At 35.9% G+C, this 21,868-nt stretch overlaps 3 protein-coding genes across 3 annotated transcripts; 2 read left to right on the forward strand and 1 right to left on the reverse strand.

Annotated features, from left to right (window-relative positions):
* Positions 1-1,764: 1,764 nt before the first annotated feature.
* LOC115954633 (protein DETOXIFICATION 53-like) lies at positions 1,765-5,680 on the reverse strand. Its single transcript, XM_031072543.1, has one exon. The coding sequence runs from the start codon at positions 3,221-3,223 to the stop codon at positions 1,829-1,831; it is 1,395 nt and encodes a 464-aa protein (XP_030928403.1). The 5' UTR covers positions 3,224-5,680; the 3' UTR covers positions 1,765-1,828.
* A 4,261-nt stretch (positions 5,681-9,941) lies between these two features.
* On the forward strand, positions 9,942-13,009 carry LOC115958003 (superoxide dismutase [Mn], mitochondrial-like). The gene is made up of 6 exons (XM_031076365.1): positions 9,942-10,377; positions 11,097-11,143; positions 11,244-11,369; positions 11,508-11,564; positions 11,987-12,064; positions 12,665-13,009. The coding sequence occupies exons 1-6, from the start codon at positions 10,080-10,082 to the stop codon at positions 12,755-12,757; spliced, it is 699 nt and encodes a 232-aa protein (XP_030932225.1). The 5' UTR covers positions 9,942-10,079; the 3' UTR covers positions 12,758-13,009.
* Positions 13,010-18,808: 5,799 nt separating this feature from the next.
* Positions 18,809-21,306, forward strand: LOC115957377 (40S ribosomal protein S26-1-like). Its single transcript, XM_031075605.1, has 5 exons — positions 18,809-18,920; positions 19,034-19,126; positions 19,758-19,842; positions 19,932-20,065; positions 20,861-21,306. Exons 1-5 carry the CDS (start codon positions 18,918-18,920, stop codon positions 20,933-20,935), a joined length of 390 nt encoding a protein of 129 aa, XP_030931465.1. The 5' UTR covers positions 18,809-18,917; the 3' UTR covers positions 20,936-21,306.
* The last annotated feature ends 562 nt before the right edge of the window (positions 21,307-21,868 follow it).

Below are 21,868 nucleotides of genomic sequence, written 5' to 3' on the forward strand. Positions count from 1 at the left end.
TATTATTATGTAGATGAGGATATTAGCCTTTTCCCCCCCTTTTCCATAGAAGTCTGCTTGGGCCTATGGGCTAATATAGAAGGTAGCCTTCTCCCACCCTTAAGATCTGATTCTTGGTCTCTGGTATGATCTTTTGTTCCAACCTGTCCTAATTTTTTCAGTATTTTCCTTGTTTATCTAATTGTTCTTCAAATAAAAAGCTGACAATAGTGGTCGAGGTTTCAAGGTGAGTGGGTATTATCATTCTCTATCCCCTTCTACTGTCGTTTCTTTCTTTCCCATGGAAAATGGTGTGGCAATCGAAGGTTCCTCCTCGGGTAGCTTTTTTCTCCTGGACTGTTGCTTTAGGCGAGATTCTAACTACGGATAATCTTCAAAAGAGGCATTTTGTTGTTCTTGAGTGGTGTTATATGTGCAAAAGGTGTGGGGAATCTGTAGATCATCTCCTCTAGGGGTGTGCAGAAAACCCACCGACCCGCCAAACCTGACCCAACCCAACCCGACCCACCGGGTTGGGTTGGTTTTTAAGGCTTGGTGGGTTGGGTTGGGTTATCAAAAAAAATTTATAGCGGGTCGGGTTGGGTTTGGGTCATAAAATTATAAACCTGCCAAACCCGACCCATCCATATTTAAAATATATTTTATATTTAATAATTTTTTTTTAAAAAAATCAATTGTATATATATATTTAAATATATATTATAAATTTAATAATTTAAAAAAAAAAAACCAGCTGTAGAGCAGCATTTCCTCAATTCCTCCTACTAATACTAATTTAATATATATAATATATTATATAATTAATAAATTTTCTTAAATAACCAATTCTTCCTATCCTATATAAAAGCCAATTAGTTCATACAAATCCTAATAAATTACTATTGTTGTTTAGTCATTAGTGTTGAGCCTTTAAGGAGTTACATTAATACTAATCTTTAGGTTTTTTTAATATATTACTATTTATATTTTTTTTCTACTCAATTTAATAATAATAATAAAAAATTGTCAAACCCATGGGTCAACCCGACCCAACCCGACCCATGTGGGTTGGGTTGGGTTGGACTTATGTGATGGGTTGGGTTGGGTTGAATGTTTTTTTACCCACCATGGTGGGTTGGGTCAAAAAATCTCCTCTACCCGACCCATGCACACCCCTAAATTCTCCTCCTTCATTGTCCTATAGCATATGAGATGTGGAGTATGGTCTTTTGCTTGTTTGGTATTTGTTGGGTGATGCCGCAAAGGGTAGTGGATTTGTTGGATTCTTGATCATGCAATTTCAGGCGACATCGCAATATAGCTATATGGAGGATTGTGCCGTACTGCTTGATGTGGTGTATCTGGCGGGAACGGAATACTAGAAGTTTTGAGGGATGCGAACAGTCCATTCTTGAGTTTAAGTTTTTTTTCTTTTTTACTCTTCTCAAATTGTGTTTAGTTTTACCGTCTTTTTCTTGTCTTTCCCTTCCTGTTTTGCTTGATCATTGTAATTTGGTTTCTTGATGTTTTTGCCTCTTTAGTACATTTCCTATGTCCTGGGCTGTGTTTTTATTTAATAAAATTTTTATGTTACTTATCAAAAAAGCTGACAATAATTTTCTTCTATTTTTTGTTACTTCATGCTCCTTGTTTAACAAATTTTTTCTCACTTATCAAAAAAAAAAAAAAAAAAACTGACAATAAAATAGAATGAAGTGAATGATTTTTATTTTTGGGGCGAGGGGGGAATGTGAGGAATGAAACAGGAGGTTTTTGCCATTAGAAAGTCTAGGACTATCTCATATCATGGTGCCAGTACAAGTAGTTTAGCAGCTTCAAGGGACCAAACTCAGCTAAGGAGATTGACTTCCAAATCATTATTCTCACCTTCAGTGGCCAAAGCCAGATCCTTGGCCCTTATAGCCTGCTGCTTCCAATCAGTTGAAACCAAAGTGTAGATCATCATGCACATACATGATATCTGAGCTGCCGCAAGACCAAACCACAACCCCATAAAGCCCTTTCTGAATCTAAAACTCATGAGAACTGCAACTGGCATACCAATTAGATAGAAGGAGCCAAAATTAATATAAGCACCCACCTTAGCCCGTGCAGAGCCTGTGAGGACTCCACATGCAGCTGTCTGGGGACTATTGCCTAGCTCACAAAAGCCTAATACAGGAAGGGCAGTTGATGTTAGAGCAAGGACATTTGGCTCACATGTAAATAGCTTGCCCCACTCATCTCTAACTGCAATTGTAAAAGCAAAAGCCAGTATACCGCACACAATCGCCACAATGAGTCCAATTATTGTTGTCTGTTGAGCCTGCGCAGGCTGCCCAGCCCCCAACTTTTGGCCAACACATGTTGATAAACCCAAGCCAAGAGAGTGAGGAAACACATAGAGCAATCCTGTTGTTTGTATGAGGATTCCCATTGCAGCCACACTAGCCTGTGGATCACTAAGTAGACCGCACAATAGGAGCATTATCTCATACCACCACCACTCCAAACAGACAGAGAGAACGCTTGGCACTGCAAGGGCTAGCAATGGTTGCCAGCCTTGAGAGCATTCATGTTTTGCTTTCCCATCCCAAGGTTTTAGTGCTGTCCTTGATTGGAAAAGGTAAACTAGCAAAGCAAGGTACAGGTTTAAGGTAGTCCAGGATGAGGCTAGAGCAACACCCCTTATCCCCATATTCAAATATGTTACAAGATAGTAGTTGATAGGGAGGTGGAGAATTATTGCACAAACAGCAGATATAGTGAGGGCTTTGGTTAGATTTTGTGTCCTTATGAAAATCTTTAAGGGATGGAGGAGGACTTGGGCTAGTAAATCAGGAAGAGAATATGTTATATAAACCTTGGCCACAGACGTAATGTTTCGATCTTGACCTAACCATAGAAGGATGGGCTCCATGTTTAACCACAAAAGAGAAATTGGAATGGCTGCAAGAAAGAGGAGATACTGAGTCCTTTTGTATGTTTGGCAGATAACTTCCCATTTTTTTGCTCCATAAGCTTGAGAACATATTGGTTCCATCCCCAACGCCAGGCCTTTCAGAACAGAGTAGCCTGTAATATTTGCAAATCCAACTGAAAGTGAGCCCCCAGCTAATTCAGCATCCCCAAGATATCCCAAGAAGACTGTGGAGATGATTGCCTTGGGATATAAAAGCAAGCTTGAGGCTACTATGGGCCATGCAATTTTACAGAGTGATGTCAGCTCCTCTGCTACCTGCATAAATTCATACACAGTATTAGGTAATTCAAGATATACTAAGACATCTGTTCAAAATATTACTTATCAAAAAAAGAAAAAAAGTTCAGAATATGATTTACCATAATGCTAAGAAAACTTATAGCCACACAGAAAAATTCACACTGTTATGTCGATTTTGCCTGTAGGTGGGATGAACAATCTTTTCACTATTTTGAAAGGATTAGGGTTTTCTTGGCTTCTTGGTTTACACCTACTCCAAATTAGAATACTCTTGTAACCCCAGAACCATCTCTTAGCAGAGCCTTATTTCCCACACCATGAAGAGCTTGTAATACCCTTCCGTAGATCAACATACTCTGTATCCACCCACCAAATTCATTATAAAACTGTGATAGTATTGATCAACAAATTGGTTTTCTATTATGAATGGAGAGGCACAAGTCACAATGCTGTGCACGTGGTGGGCGGTTTCGGAAACTGACAAATGTGGTAGTTGGATTTAACTTTTGACTCCCGGAATTTTCGTTCATACAATCATGTGTCAATTTGATGAGGTCTTTCTGGTGAGATGAAATAGTGATTTTGCTTCATCTGTTTGGAAAGATGTCCCATCTGTATTTGCCAACCTGGTGACAAGTGATTGGAATTGTTTCCATTAATTGTCCTCGATTTGATTTTTATATAATGGCATCACCTTTATTTGTACTTTCCCTCTTTTACAATTTGAAGTTTACCAATTATGACTTTCAAAGGGTAGAAATCCTAGTTTGCAATTGAATGGATATCCAGGCTGTGAATCGTGCATCAATTAGGTTTTTTTTATAGTTGAATTGTACCATTTATTAGTTTGATCATGTTATTAGAGTATTAACCTCAACACCGCTCTCTGATTATGCATTACTGTCAATTAGTGTTTGGACCCTGGTGGATTTTTTTTTTTTTTTTGGGTGTATTTAGATGACTAGTGAATCAATTAGTAAGCTTTGTTAGCCTCTGGTATGAGTGTTTGGTGTTTCTTTAGTAGTTATTATACAAGTAGTTTGATTTTCAGTGCTTTTTAGCATTTGATGAGAAAATCATAGTTGGTTCTCAAGTAAGGAAAAACACTATTACCACTTATCCAAAAAAAATAAAAGGAAAAACACTATTACCAAACGAGTTATGGAGCTTACATGGAAATTTTGAGTTGTTCATTCATGATGGACAGCTTTTAGTTGAAATGCAATGGATTCCACCAACTTTGGCAAAAATGTGGTCTACTGTATAGTTGACTTCATGTCTAGTTGAATCTGTCAGGATTTGATTGTCGGTCATGAGCTTATAACTAAATTTTGCATATGCATTTGCTCATATGCTATCTGCAAAATAGATCCACAGTTCTGGACAACAAATTATGCGGTACATCATTTGGGTTGTATCCAGATTCTACTTTACAAAAGAGGAAGACAAATTCATGAAGCTAAACAAAGGGAAATGCTTTTTCCAGTCACAATGACCAACCACAAACACCTTCTATTTTGTACTTCAGACTGGATTTTTTTTTACCTTGTATTTGCTATTCTATAAAGGTGATTGATGATTGATCCATATCCAGAAGAAAATGCAGGGAAGCCTGAGAATTGAGAAACGCCCAAATTGAGGTTGCTTGATTGCTTGTGGTCATGGCTACCCATTTGCTGGAAACTGGGTGAAAATCAAGGCAAGAATTGCTTGGAAGTTGCAAAACCAGGAGGAGAGAATTCTGCTTAGAGGGAACAATGCCCCCCTTTTTGCTTGGGAATTTCCAGACCTGGAAAAAAAAAACATTTAACTTAGCAAATAACGAATTTTCTGTTAAAACAAGAATTTTTATGAGGCATTCAGATTGGGTACTTCGGAATTTTCCGGTAGTGATCCAAGAGGCTGTTTTTGCTAATATCTGGAGTAGTCGAAAGTTTATCCGCCTCTAGAATCCTCTTAAGTCTGTCCATAGATTCAGCATTATCAGGAACAATTATGAGAAACCTGTTGGTGCAAATTGAGAAAGTTTAGATTTTTGCATGATAGGTTTTAACTGAGAGGGTGTGAGTTAGAGAGGCTGGCTCATTGTCCATCATATTAAGCAAGATGTCACTCTCTTATCCTGCTGGCAAATTATACCATATCTTCCAGTGTTAATCTCCATTTCTGCTAAATTTAATTGACAACCCAAGTTACTGTCTATGTTAGAGATTTTAAAAGCATTTCTGTATTTGCCAATGCCATCCCCCCCGGACTTTAAGAGGAAATATAATACTAAAATATATTTGACACTGCCATTTTTATCACCACTGTTTGAAAGTTACCATGTTACACCGCTCTAGGATTCAGTTGAAATGGCTCTCAAGCTTTTTTTGGTTAGTGTCCAATTGTTTTTACCAAAATGGTATGTTTAATTTGAAGTTTGTCAGAAAACACATTTGAACAAAGAGAGTTGCTACATACACGATATTTTTACAACAAATCATAGATGGTTAGTTGTTATTGGTTCAAATCTGAACCTAATATTAAAATTACTTTTTTGCCCTAATAATAATAACCTGTCACTTAGGATTTGTTGTAAAAATATTGTGAAAATGTTATAGATATATCATTTTTCTTTGAACAAAGAGAGATTTTACGTCCATAACATTTTAACAACATTTTAACAACAAATCATAAGTGATAAGTTGTTATTAGTTCAAATATGAACCTAAGCTGGCATCTTGCTTCAAGACAAGCACTGTAGCTTTTGATTTGGACTGCCTATCCAGTTCACTCAAGAAAGGCAACCAAAACAACGGTTGGTAGAACACTACTCACTCCTTTTTGGGCCAAAAGGAACTGAGGGAGGTGAGTTTAACTGACAGAAATTGAAAAATCCTACTCAACTAACCCCAATTTGATCAACAACTCAAGTAGATAAATACATGCATTTGTAGATACATTTTAAATTCTAATTATATGGGATTGGAATACTTGTGGCATTTGTTCCTCCCTTGCCTCATCTTTTTTTTTTTTTTTAATAGTAAAATAATTTCATATTAGAACGAGAGAAAATATTTGAATTATGGATATTTCTATTGAAAACACTAGCGAAGTTACAAGGCTGTTAGCAAATAAGGCCTGTGAATCTTAAACCTATTTTGGAGTTCAAACCTTTTTCCCCTTGATTTAACAAAATGTACAATTCAATTTGGAATTGAGTGCCTTTATATAATTATGTGTGAGTTTCCGTTCAAATCTATACTGACTTGCAAATCCTAAACATTTGTTTTGTATTTGGAAATGATTTTTTCTATGGTGGCTAATGCTTCCCACAGGGACAGGGTAAACTACTACAATTGGTATGACAACAATTTGGCTGTATGGGCCTCATTCTCACTCGTTTCACTCAAACTATGCCCACAGAGATAATAAGAGCTCTAGCTCTTTTCTACTAAATCTGAGCTCCTACAGCTAGGAATGGCCCAATTGTATACAATTCTCTTAAAACTTAATAGTAGAAGATCCTGAAATGAAAACCTTAAACTTAATTGATTTGTGTTCATCAACGTCTCTCCTTTAACTTTTAGACAAAGAATACGAAATAATGTCTCTCAAATGGTTATGTTTCCTTTATATATATAAATATATATATATAATCCATAGCTCTTTGAGCCCCTAATTATTCACTTGTATGTATAGTCCTCGTGCTTGATGGTAACTTGCAAGCATTTTTTGTGCTTTTATCAACAAACTTAGACATGTTTTTTTGTTTTGTTTTTCTTTTTCAAATGACATTTTTTATATGTGGGAAATGAAAATAATTGTCATCTTCCCTAAAAAAACTGAAAAAGAACTTGTTGCGCATGAAATTTGGTCTAGATTCCTTTTTTGTTAGTTATAGGGTCCGTTTGGATACAACTTATTTTTGCTGAAACTGAAAACTGAAAACACTGTAATAAAATAATTTTTAAATGTGTGAATAGTATCGTGGGACCCATTTTTAATATTTTTTTTCCTAAATAAAGTGACTGTGGGTCCCATGAACAGTACCAGAACAGTGCATGAACAATGTTAAACAGTACGAGAACAATGAATTTTGTCCCCTTTGAAACGCGTGCAGCAGGAAAAAAAAGAAACACAAACGCAAAACTCAAACGTGGATCCAAATCCACACATAATTTGATTCCTAAAGATTTTGGATTATATCAATTTTTCTATTCTATGTAATATTAAATAAATTAATTATATTTGAAACAAAATTGTTGAGGCAATAAAACAAAAAAGAGTCAAATTTTTGTATTAGACAGGACATGAGAGTGACACGTGGTCATTTTTATATATGTATATGTAGGGACACGATTATTCACGACCCCAGAATAACATTGGGCTCGTATGTAAAGGGCCCAAACAATATAATTTGTAGAGTGTGGGCTTGAAAGGCTTGACCTTGGTCACTGGACAGCGGTCTAATCGTGGTTTTTATGGAAGCTCATACGAAGGTGGGCCTGGCGTGAATGACAAAACCTTTCTTCAGTGCGACCTATGGGGTTTTTTTCCTCGGACCCCGTCCGAGGAGTTTAGTGTTCTTCTCATTCTCCATTTTTTAGGACTTCTCCCTCTGGGTATCCCCTTCCCCCTTGGTTCTCATTCCCTTTTATACTAGTAGTTACTTCCCTTTCAATGTCCACGTATAAATTTTACTTTTTGGGATGGAGACTTGTCCTATCAGCCCATATCTAAAGTGGTTGGGAGTAGACGTAAAAATTGAATAGCATGGTGAAGAGCATGGGCCTGTCAGACGCAGAGTTCTTTATTACATTATTGGCAGCTTTTTCACTTGTCTTATCCCTGTATTAAACTCGTCCTTCTTCTTTAGGTGTCTTGTGGGATGCTGAGCGTGAGATCGTCCTCGGCCACATCCTTGGGCCTTTTTGGGGGCTTTCATTATGCGACCTCGGCAATAGGTCTCCTCGGCCTGGGTCTTGGGCCCTAATACAAAATGGGCCGGGACCACAAATTCCTCGGGCCCACAGTATAGATGCAAGGCAAAAAAAAAAAGACAAAAGAAGAAATGAATATATTTTTTGTTTCAGAGATAATATTTTTTAAAAAATGAGTTATTTTTCACAAAATTATTTTTTATAAAACTAACTCATTTAGATAGAGTTGTTTAAAAAAAAAAAAAAAAACAATTTAGTAGAAAACAATGTCTAAAAATAAGTCATATTTTTTTAATTGACCAAAAATAGTTTTCCCTTAACTCATTTTTTTTCTGATACTACACTAAAATAGGGGTGTCCATTCGGGTTAGCGTATCGGGTTCATGTCATGTCGAGGTAGGGGTATTCGACTAAATGACTCAATCCTAACCCGACCCATTTAATAATTGTGTCATAATCCTTCGATCCTAACTCGACCTGTTAATAAGGCGGGTTGACCTGACCCAACTCATTTAACACGCTTAATAAACGAGTCGTGTTAAATTGACACAAATATAACACAACCCATTTCAACTTACATAATATTAAATATAACATCCATCTAGAAATAAATTTTTTTATATCCCAAAAGCAGTGCATACACTTCAATTCTTCAAAAAATAAAATATAGATCCAAGGGAATTAACACACTTTCTTCAAAAAATAACATACAAATCCAAGGGAATTAACACGTGTTTATAAGATGGCCAACAAGCATAACGTCAAGTTGTCTTATTATCATTCAAAGAAACTAAAACAAGTGGGCAATATCATGCAATCATAAAACTGTTCATATGATATCAAAAGGGAGTACTACAACGTTACACGTAATTGTAATCTTTAAAAGTAATACCCATCCGATATGGTTTATAAACTATTTCAATAAACCCACTTGCAAGATATGCCGACAGTGTCCAACACTAATACAAACACACACACACACACACAAAAACCATGGCACAAGACAAAAACTACAACTGTGCCCTTAATCAACAATTAATATATCTCATATATTAATAACGGCACATGGGTTCAAAATCTATAGAACAAAAACATTATGCAGAAAAAAAAAATTACTGCAGAATTTTGAAACACCTAGAAAACAGTTTTCTTTAATTTTAAAACTTACTAAACACATTAGAAAGATAGAGCAATAACCGGTTTGAGATTTTGAGTTTGAGAATTGGGTGTAAGACTATAAGATAGTAGAGTGAGTAATACAACTGAAATAAAAAATAAAATTAGATATATGTTGGATATCTAATTATATCCTTTTGTAAAGTTTTAATTTCCAATTATATCCCTTTGTAAGTTTTTGTAATTACTCACTTTTCTTTTTAAATTTAAAACATATGTTGAATATAAAAAGTATTTGATAAATCTAAAATAAAATGAATATTTATTTGTTATACGAGTTAAACAAGTTGTGTTAAGTAGGTCATTTCGGGTTGACACAAATAAATTAGTATTTTAAATGTGTTTATTACAAGTTATGCGGGTTGACTTGCTTATAACACGTCTCTTATCGTGTCACTTTCAGGTCAACCTATTTATAACCCAAACCCATTAAGAGCCAACTATAACTTGTAAAAGCCTATGTCGAGTTCGTGGATTGGGTTAAACATGGGCTCAAATACACAAAAAATTATCTTTATACAAAATTAAAGGAGATGACACGTGTCCAAACCCGTGGGTCGCATTTCGGAATTCCGCACCCAGATTCGAATCGATTCGATTTGATTTGTTATCACACACACACAGTGAGACAGGAGCTCACCTCCTCTCTCTCTCTCTCCTACATATAAATATATATAAAAACCTCTACATCTTTTTCTCAATTCTCAATTATTCACTCACATTTTCAATCTGCTTTTGTTGATTTCTTTTTCTCTCTCTCTCTGTAGACTTTTCCGATGGCGTTCCGGCCTTTATTGAGCAGAACCTTAGGTTTAACCCAAACCTTGACTCACTCTCACAATCTGAGTCAGCTCCGTGGCTTGCAAACCTTCTCTCTTCCCGATCTCTCATACGACTACGGCGCTCTCGAGCCGGCCATTAGCGGCGAAATCATGCAGCTCCATCACCAGAAGCACCACCAGGCTTATATTACCAACTACAACAAGGCTCTCGAGCAGCTCGAGGACGCCATCGCTAAAGGCGACTCCTCCTCCGTCGTCAAGTTGCAGAGCGCCATCAAGTTCAATGGCGGAGGTCTCTCTCTCTCTCTCTCGCTTTTTTTTATTATTTGTTTTGATTTCTTTACGAAATGTTAGGATACTGTGTTGGTTGGATGCTATTATATGTTTGGATGATTTAATTGATTTTAATAATACTGTTGTGAATTTATGGAGTTTTTGTTGTGAGAATTGGATTGTGAAATGTAAATTAATTCCTTGACTATAGGGTCGGTTTGGTTAGGCGTTTTGGGAGTTTAAAAGAGCTCTTTTACCCAAAACTCTGATTTGCATCCACAACTCCTAGTTGCTTTTTTATTATGCTCATTTTAAACTCAAAACACAGTTTTCCAAACACACCCTATGTTGTTAATGGAGTATATCTTTTGAGAAAATTGTTATTAATGGATGTTGATGACTATTGATGCAATCAGTTTAATAAAGAAACGTAAGAGTGTTAGGATATTGATGCAATGAAATCATAATGTGAAATTGTTGCTGTGAGTAATTAACAGTTTGAGATCTTCCTGGGGGCTTTGCTTTTGTTTCATCCTTCTGATTCTTGTAGCTAAAGAGTAAAAGTCAAACTCTTTGTACAAGAATTTGCCTGTTTTTATTGCATTTTCATGTCTTTAGATGATCAAAACTTAACCCAATTTAATTTTCCTCATGGGCATTGTCTATATCATCATGTTACCGTTAAAAGTTAGTCATACCTAACTTTGTTTCACCTAGAATGATTTATTTTCCTTGCAGGTCATATCAACCACTCAATTTTCTGGAAGAATCTATCTCCTGTTTCTGTAAGTTTATGTCTTTAGCTCTCTTTTTTTCCAAGTAATTTTTTTTTTTTTTTTAATGTTTAAGAAACTTCTTTTACCAAGTGCTTTTTATACATGGCAGGAAGGAGGTGGTGAGCCCCCACATGGTTCCTTAGGTTGGGCTATTGACACTCATTTTGGTTCCATGGAAGTACTTGTGCAAAAGATCAATGCGGAAGGTGCTGCTTTACAGGGCTCCGGATGGGTGGTAGGTTTTGCAGCTTGTGTAGTTTCCAACATTCATTTCATGCCCCTAATCATTGGCTGGCTCATTCAGTGAATTCTGCTTTTTTTTTGGGGGTGGGGGTGTTTGTATGGTACTTTTGACATATTTGTGTCTTGGCAGTGGCTTGGTCTGGACAAGGAGTCCAAGAAACTTGTGGTTGATACAACCGCAAATCAGGTAAAATTTATAAATATGCAATCAGAAAGTTATCTAGCAATGATCATTCGTATTTCTAATTCCTCTTCAATTGACCATAATTTTATTCCATTTTTGTTGAATTTTGTAACCCTTAGTAGGACTTTTGGTGTCAAACTTTGATATTGTTTGGTTTGGATTGGTTCTTAAGCTTGTTACCTTAGCATAATTTTAATGTTGGAGCCTGGATATATGTTGCTATCTTAACCCCCAATTTTAGGAGGTTTGCAATTACTAGGAATTCCCATGATTCAAAAATATTGATGTTAAACATAGTGCTGAACTTGCTTTTGAACACGGTTCATCCACTCTTTGTGTAATATCTTTCTGTCAAAATGTCTTTGATTGTCTTAACATGCAGATAAAACTATATTACTTAAATTCTGAAGTTATTTTTTCTGCAGGACCCACTGGTAACTAAAGGAGCAAATTTAGTTCCACTGCTCGGTATAGATGTTTGGGAGCATGCCTACTACTTGCAGGTAAATTAGTATTACTTTAGATTGCTTGATGATATCTCAAATGTGGTTGCATGATGATTGAAACTCTTAATTATGATGTTTGGTTTGAAATGGCTTCTACATGATGACCAGGATTTTGCAAGAGTACATGGTTTATAATGACAATTTGATAATCTTTTTCTTGAATTATTATATTTCGGCATTGCCACTTTGGACTCGTGAGTTTGTTAGAGACGTGGTCATAGGCTTTAGTTTAATAAAATCTACTCCCATGATTACTAAGCCCCAAGGTGTTGAATATACTCGCCTTTCTAGGGTGGGAGTGGATGAGAATAAGAGGGTATCAACATGGGGTTGCCTATGTTGATATATCAGAAATTAATTGCATTGCTCTCATTTTACCTTGAGCTAGATTAATTTATGGAGGTAAATGGTTGGCGACTGGGTGACAGTTTATGAAAGCTGTTGTTACTTGTAAGAAGACTGCTTTATATCTATTTTACAATTTATACTAAATTGTTGACTGGTGCCTTATGTATAATGTTTCTCTTTAAAATGCAAAATTTAACCATGATTTACTTCTCTATCATGAATGACATTTCTGTTTTACTCATGTTGCAGTACAAGAATGTCAGACCTGACTATCTAAAGAACATATGGAAAGTTATTAATTGGAAATATGCCAGTCAAGTGTATGGGAAAGAATGCCCTTGAGTTCCAATTCATCTTTCAAGATGGGCTTCCAGCTGGCTTTGCGGATAGTTTGGTTCGTGAAATAAAATGATATGGTCAAAACATTGAGGGACATTGTTTCTGTTGAGGTGTTTGATTAATATTGTATCTCATGTATGAAAAATCTATTTACGTAGAGCTATATGCTCATTGTAGCTTTATGCTTATTCCAAAATATGAAAATTCGCCTCTCTTGCCATTACCTTTTATTGATAATGTTGCTTTTGTTTGTAATTGTATGGCTTCTAGCAGTTCAGTTCTTATGGCAATATAGATGTGCTACCTTCACTGTTACGCAGGCTTTGTTATGCCCGTTACATTGTGGCCCATTGGTTGCTCTCGTTATTCATCCAGGTTTTCAGATCTGGACCGTTCATTGAACCGTAAAAGGAAGAGATTCAAGATTTTTGAGGTCAAACCGAGGTTGAACGGGATCGAACTGTGATGACATTATAATTAATTTAATAATTATTTAAAATATAAATAAAAAATAAAATTAATACAAATAGAAAAATAAAATAAAATAATCAAATAAAATGTATTTTTCATAAAAATTCCATAATTTATTTAACATGCCATTTTATTAACAAAAACAAAACAATAGATGCAGTGATGCACTTAGATATTTTGAACAAAAATTGAAGTATAATAATAATAATAATATAAAAAGCTCTTTGTTCTATTCCATGTTGACAAGTCTTGGTTATGGTACAAAATTTTGAATTAAAGTAGCATTGTCCAATCAAAGCACAGGGTTGGGTGGGTGGGTGGCTCTACAACATCAGACTCTGCTTGGTTATATACTCCTACATTAGAGCATTTGCAGCAGTGGAGGTATAATGCTATAATGCTATATTTTAGCTCCTCAAACCCTAAAATCATACTCACAACAGTGGTGCTAAATCTATAATTTTTAACTCCATTACTACAGTGCACATCTATTTATAGATGTGCACTATTCATGAAAGCTAAAAAAAAATATTATTTTATTGAATTTCTCTCTCCTCCTCCATTAAAAAAAAATTTCCCTTTCTTTCTTTTTCACTCTCTCTCCGGCTTCTCTTCTTTCTTCCTCTTTCCTTCTCATTTTTTTTTTTCTCCCTCATCTACTCTTTGCTGCCCGTGCCTCTCTACACAAACACAAGCCCCAGCGCCGACCGAAGCCCTAGCCTAGCGCCGGCGTTCTCCACAACTCCACCCCCTCTCTCTTTGCTATCTCATGCCCAGCGCCAACGTGGGTCTCTATCTTGCATTTTCTCTCTCTAGATCTCCACCTCAAAGGCTGAACCTCCAAGCTCCACCCTCTCTTTGCTATCTCATGCCCAGCGCCGATGTGGGTTTGTGTTTGTGTTTTCCGATCTGTTGTGGGCAGTGGGCTTGTGTTTTCCGATGTGGCTGTTGTGGGGGCGGCGGTGAAGATAGAGTGAAAGAGAAAGAAAGACAAAGCTGAAGTAGAAAAATAAAAATGCAAGTGAAGATAAAGAGGAGTACGTGTGTGGAGGAGAAAAACAAAGAGTTAAAAAGAAAAGAAAAAAGAAACGTGTATTTGGATGAAAATAATAGAAAAAATAAAATAAAGAATAATAAGAAATTAAAATTAAGAAATGTTACCACAATATTTTTGCAATAAATTTTAAGTGATAGGTTATTACTATATTAGTGAGAAAAAAATAATTTTGTTGATGGTGGTGGTTGCGGTGGCGGTGGTGGTAGTGACAATGGTGGTGGTAGTGGTTGTGGTCGTTGTTTATTGTAGAGAATATATTATTCTATTATGTGGCGGCGGTGGAAGAGTTGGCGGCGGTGGAAGAGTCGGTGGCGGCGGCAGTAGTAATTGTGATGGCAGTGGAAGAGTCGATGGCGGCGGCGGCGGCAGTAGTGACAGCGGTAACGGTTGCGGATGATTGTGATTGTTGTTTATTGTAGTAGATATATTATTTTATTGTAGGGGATATATTATTTTATTGTGATGTTTATATTATTTTATTGTGCTGAAAGGTAAAATAGATCCACTGCTGTAGCATGTGTGTAGGTAAAATAGATAAAGTAACTTTTAGTGGAGCTAAAAAGCTAAATTTTTAGCTCCACTGCTGTGTAAAAATCGTAAAAAAATTTAACCGTAAAAATCGTTTGTCAAAAACGTGTAGTGATTTTCTGTTTTTATATTTTCAGATCAACGTGGCATTCTAATTTTTATAAAACTAAATAAAAGAATATTACCTCTACCTAAAAAGAATACTACCTCCACTTAGAAATCAAAATGTGGCATCGTCATTTAATACCCCCACCTACCTCCACTTTCTTTTCATCTTATCTGCTTACCTCATTGTTCTCTACTTTTCAGTTTTCAATCTTTTCTTTTCTCTTCATCAGTTTTTAAGTTTAACTCTACTCTCTCTTCTGCAGATACGGAAGATGCATCAATGGCAACGCTAAGATATAATCTACCAAAAAAATATTACCTTCTGTGTTGGGGGCATAAGTAGGATTTCTTTCTAGTAATTTACTAAGAATGTTTTTCTCTTTTTTTTCCCTTACTTTTATTTCTATATATAGGTCGGTTTTGAAAATCAGCTCTGACTGTGTCATTGCACCGGCGTTGGAAAGGTCATCAAGTTCCGTTCACCGGCATCGACTCATTCAGTCGGCCCAAAGCTCGGTACGGTTTGGTCGGTGAGGGGGTCATTTTTTTTTTTTTTTAAAGGTTTAGATTCAAAGGGAAGTAGGGAACTGTGAGAAGTGGTCTGATCACGGTTCTCAAAACCGTGAGGTCCGACTACAGTTCGCACGAGTCCCTGCTTTTTTCCCATAGAGCGGTTTTTTAGGCTAAAAGAATCGCAAAAATGAATGGTTCAAGGTTTTTTGGTCGGACCGTACGGTCCGGTTCGGGTTTCAAAACCTTGTTATTCACGAGTTGGTTTATTTAAATGGTTACTCTGATTTCCATTAAGAGCAACCACATCAGCCCATCTGTAGTCTTCTAAAATAGGGAAAAAAAAGAGTACAAAATTTACACATTTTGAGAAAAAACACCCACATCAGTAGGTGTAAAAATGTATAAATATTTCCATGAGTTACAGTAACTGTGTAAATATGCACGGATAGAGCATCCATATCAGTTCGTTTAAAAATTTCTGTCTATTTTACACTAAAAACTTACTTTTTCTAGTTTACACAAGCCATTGATAAAAACACCCACATCAGATCATCTATTATACACTATCTTTTCTTTAAATAATCATTTAATATTATTATATTAATTTTTTATTATTTAACTTACCCACCTACCTACCCCCCCTACCCACAACATCCACCACACACGATCTCCCTCTCTATTTTTCAGAACAACACTCTCTCTTCTCTCACGATCAGCCATAGCCTTTGTTGCCAAACTGCCCTCCTCTCTCACAATTAGCCATAGCCAGAGCTTACCTTGAGCTCCGTCCAAGGCCGAGAGCCCCAAATCCTTTGCCATGCCATCACCAGTGGTAGCAAAGATCAACTGCAACACCGCCACAAACAGTGGTCCAAATCTTCACTCTCTCATGGCAGCAGCGAACACTCCACCCAAGCTTCCATGGCAGCGGCAAATAGGACCAAAACAAATCACAATTATTAGGTCCATTCAGTCTTATTCGGTCCACTTTGATCTTATTCGACAGCAGAAAAAGTAGGTTGTTAGTGTAAAATAAACGGAAAAAATTTGGTGGAACTGATGTGGTTGCTCTGTCCAAACTTCAAAGTAGTGCTGCATGGTGCATGTGTTATGGCATCTAATATGATATCAGATTGTCTAGATTTGTATTGGAGTAGTTAACCTAAGTGGAACAAAGTGGATTGAATGGACCAAATAGGATCAAACTAGATATAATGGACCGAATAGGACCAAAGCAGACTGAAAAAGACCAAATGCAAATAGACTGAGTAGGACCAAAGTGGACTGTATATGACCAAAGTTGAAAAAATGGACCGAATAGGACTAATGTGGACCGAATAAAACCAATGTGGACCGAATTGGACCAATGTGGACCGAATAAGACCAAAGTTGACATAATGGACCGAATAGGAACAAATGGACTAAATTAGACCAAATAAGAGCGAATGGACCGAATAGATCCAAAGTGGACCGAATAGGACTGAAGTGGACAAGATGGAATGAATATGACCAATGTGGACCAAAGTGGATCGAATAGGACCAAAGTGGACCAAATAAGACTGAATGGACCTAATAGGACCAAAGCGAACCAATAAGAAGTTGACAGAATGAACCGAATAGGACCAATTTGGATCGAAGTGAATCAAATAGGACCACAGTGGACTGAATAGGACCAAATTATATAGAATTGATCAAATAGGAGTAATGTGGACCGAAATGGACTAAATAAGACCAAAGTGGACTGAATAAGACCAATGTGGATTGAATAGCACCGAAGTTGATAGGATGTACCAAATAAGATTGATTAGTATCAAAGTGAACCGGAGTACACAACATAAATATAAGAGAAACACGTTTGTATTTGTCAAATTTGGTTTAACAATCTAATAAATAAATAATGATGTTGTGAAGCCTTCAAAGTGTGGTAGCAAAAATAGATATAGAATATATATGATTCTAAGTTTTTTTTTTTTTTTTTTTTTTTTTTTTTTGCTAAACGAAAAATGGGTAGGGGGCCGATTAACGTGACAATCCTACATGGGTGTTACCATAGTAGCACCTTACCCGCTGGGTCTGAGACCCTACTGGGGTACAGGGGGACTATGTTGAGCCATAGCTTCCCAACCCCACAAGAGAAACTAATGATCCTGAGTTGTTAAGGGAGGTAACCCAAGCACTTCCAAATTCGGAGTCAAACCTAGGACTATGCACTTAGTGTATCTTGTGCATCACCCAACACCACTAGACCACACCCCTCGATGGTAAAGTTTATTTATTAATTCTTATTTAATAATATGATTCATGAATCATAAATAAATATAGGATATTCAGTATTTGGCACCTTGTTGTCAATATGGGTTTCGATGTATTTGACTTCATAAAAAATGGTGCACATATTTGTTATTGTAGTTGAATTTATGGTTTGATAACATGGGTTCTATGCATATTTGGCATGTGAAGATTGGATGATCTTCTTGTACTTGGCCATGGTATGTTTCTTCTTCTATATGTTTCTCTAATGTTTCCAGCGGGTTTCCAATGGCTTGAAAGCTGAAGTTACTACTATAATGTTATTTCATTTTTCTATGAGGGTTCTTGCTTCCTGTATAGATGTATGAGTCAAGCTTAGCCTAGTTATTTTAATCTTATATAATTTTTAGGAGTGTAAATTGGCTACACATCTTTTACTGTGAAGGAATTTGCGTTGCATACAAACATACTTTGGAAGTAAGTCAAAGACTTACATGCCACTCTAAAAAAAAAAAAAAAAAAATCCTAATTTGAATCTAAATACAAGCTACATATTGGATATTAAAAGGAATGATTGACATTTGATTAATTTTTTTTTTCCTCAAATAAATAAGGAATAAAATAAAAATAAAAATGATGTGTTAGATAAATAAAGAATTAAAAAAATAAAAATTATGTGAAAATTTGTTAGACTACCAAAACTTATGTGGCATAATATAGAAGAGTTCAAAAGTAAATATATAAATATCACACATATATATATATATATATATATGATTGATGTTCATTCTTAATTTTATATAGTTTTAACTAATTATAAATAGTTAAAAGTAAGAATTAAAAAAAAAAAAGTCATAAGAACGTTTATAATCTATTATATTATTGATAAATATCACATTTTATTTAGAAAATTTATAAAATATAAAACAATTCATTTTTAATTATAAAAATTCCTTCTATTGAAATGTTATGAAAAAAAAAAGAAAAAAAGAACAAATTGGTGAATACATGTATATAGAGGAATTGAAGGGGAGAAAGTAGAAATAGCTGGAAATAGGAGGAGGGTTTTTACTATTTACCAATAGTTGGCTGGCTAGGGCACCGTGGCATATATAAAAGCGCATTCTTTTTCATTAGCTAAGTCTTAGAGCTCACATATCTCTCTCTCTAGCGGCATAAACCCTAGCTGGTACTCAGAGCCGGCGACTCCGAACGCCTCAGATCTCCTTCGCAACCATGGTCAGATCTCTTTTCCAATCCTCAATTATTCATCTCCTTCTTTCATTTCTGCTTGTTTCATTCACTATTCTAATCTCTCTCTCTTTCTCTTTCTCTTTGTCTCTGATTTGCAGACTTTCAAGCGCAGGAACGGTGGTCGCAACAAGCACGGCCGCGGTCACGTCAAGTTCATCCGCTGCTCCAACTGCGGCAAATGCTGCCCCAAGGTTTTTCTCCTCTTTTTTCCTTTCGTTTTCCATTTCATCTCAATCTATAAGTTGTACCGTTTTGTGTGTGTTCTTCAAGTTTAAACTGTGGTGATATGTGTAAATTGTGATTTATGTGATTATTATTGATGGGTTTGTAAGGTTGAGTGGAATTGATGGATATGTATGTGATTGTGTTTCTATGAATATATATCATACTCATTTCTTGTCATGAAAATGTTAAAGAAAATAAAATATAGTTTAGATTGTGAATGTATGTTTACAATATGTAGATGCAATAACAACCAAGCCTTAGTCCCATATTGCTATGCAGTCTCCACAAATCAGGGCCAGTTACATGGGTTATTAACAAAATATATAATACTGACCACAAATACTAGTGGGGTTTACAATATGTGGGTGCTTTTCATCGTTATTACAAATCCATGCGGGGCAACGTGAGATTTTTGCTGTTTTTCATGTGTGATATTTGTCTATTTTTTCAGTTGTGTTGAGTTTACAAATGCGTGCTTATCTTCATGTTATTTGTTTGTGTGTTGGCTATTGAAAGTGCGATTATGTATATGATTTTGGGTGTATGCAAGTTTGTTAAACTGTAGATCTTGACGATTTGGGTTTTTTTTGAAAAAAGGACAAGGCTATCAAGAGATTTCTTGTGAGGAACATTGTTGAGCAAGCTGCAGTTAGGGATGTTCAAGAAGCTTGCGTCTATGACCGTAATATATTTTTTCCTCACTTCTTTTATATTTTTCAGTGTTTATCTCTTGCATTTATATTTTGCTGAAAATGTACTCCTTTCATGCAGAGTATGTTCTTCCAAAGCTGTATGCAAAGATGCAGTACTGTGTTTCCTGTGCTATTCACTCACATGTTGTGAGGGTTCGCTCTCGCACTGATAGGAGGAAGCGTGACCCACCACAACGTTTCCTCAGGCGTAGGGTATGTTTGCATCTGTTTAGTGCCTTTTATGCCAATGGTTTTGCCATTGATTCACTTTATATGCTTCAAGATTTAAATAAGAAATATTCAACTGGAGACTTGGTGTTTATTGTTTTTATGTCATACTAATTGGAAGTTCTGTCTCTTAATTGCCAAAATTGTTGAACTTCCGAACCTTGCCCTGCTTAATTGAGTCCCAAAACAACTGCTAAGCATGCTGAAAATGGTTAGTTTTGAAAATCTGCTGAACTGAACCTTAAATCTATGGGAATTAATTCCTTTGAGCCTATCTAAACTGAAATCTTCGTTCTCTCTCTTCTATCAGAGTTGCTTTTGGGGACTTCTATTGGACATAAAATGGATCCATTGTACTTTATGTAGCATTTCACAGTAGGAAGCCATAATCTACTCTGGAGACATTAATTTTTTGCTAGCATTTTATGTTTTCTGTTGTGAAGGTTGTGATTCTCATCAATGGGCTTGCGGAAATAAAGCCTTAGATTGGCTATTTCTTCTGTGAAATTAGGAAATTGTAATACTAGTTCTTGGATTAGGAAAAAAACTTGATTCCTCCTTTTTCTCTGCACATTCATGGAAATATCTAGTAGTGTTTGTTTATTTTTTTAATATGTAGTCAGCAATAAGCCATATGAATTTATTCTTCTTGTCTTTTATGAGATTATGAGGATGAGCCATTTGAATTTAACTGATTCTTTGGCTTATGTTGCAATTGTCTGCCCTTATTACTTAGTCTGCTTTTCCTAAACTGGTTCATTGCGTTCTGTGAATTTTCAGGATGATCAGCCAAGGCCTGGTCAGCCTGGTCAAGCACCCCGCCCTGCTGGAGCTGGGAATCCTGCCCGAACATAAAAAGCTGTCAAGCTTATCACATATGCAGTCATTGCTGTCCCTGGACCTTTCAGTTTTGTCTAGGAAATCTTAATGGTTTAATTTACTGTTTTCTTTATGGATGTTTGATTCGATGAGTATGAGACCTGGCAATCCATGAATTTAATTTTCAAAACATGATTATGTACTTAATTGAGTTTTGACATATCAGTTTTATTTGCAATTGTCTTCCGCCTCCCCCCTCATTTGCTCCACCATGTGCAATGCTGAGGTATAGATCATTGCATAAATAGTGTGACCGTGTGATAGAAAGTTAAAAAACTGAACTCAAAAAGACGTATTCTCTACAGGTTTATATTGTAATATAGGACCTTGAGATTATGGTCTTCACATTTAATATATAAGTTTTGTTAAGCAGAGCTGAGCTGAGTTTTGGATGAAACTTATATGATAAAGGTGATTTGGCTTGGACAATTGAATAACAATGTTCAGAAGAGTGCCCGATGCTGTGTTAAGCTGTCCCCATTTGAATACGTTTGAAGCTTTTGATATTGTGTTACGTTGGACAAGGAGAATCTTTTTGAGCATGAAAAAAATATGAGAGAATCTTTTATTTTTCTCTTAAAAATGATGATCTTTTATTATTTATTTATTTATTTATTTATTTTTTGCTAGGTGATTGCGGGGGCTTTAACCCCCGAGCATCAGGTCAAACAGGTACCCGGGTGCCAATAGGCTACTGAGGCCAATGGCAAAATGATGATCTTTTAAAAGATTAGGCCCGGTTGTATTTGTATGATTGAAAGTTTCTAGAAAGAATACAGTTTGCCTCGCAGTAAGCTGGTAGATCATTCCTCCAACACAATTTAAGACGCTTTTTTTTAGCCACGTCTTTACCTTCATTCGCTTTTAATCTACCGAGTCTCAAACAAGAACTAATATAGTATATCATTT

This window comes from Quercus lobata, chromosome 8 (assembly GCF_001633185.2).
Source record: "Quercus lobata isolate SW786 chromosome 8, ValleyOak3.0 Primary Assembly, whole genome shotgun sequence".
Classification (NCBI taxonomy): Eukaryota; Viridiplantae; Streptophyta; class Magnoliopsida; order Fagales; family Fagaceae; genus Quercus; species Quercus lobata.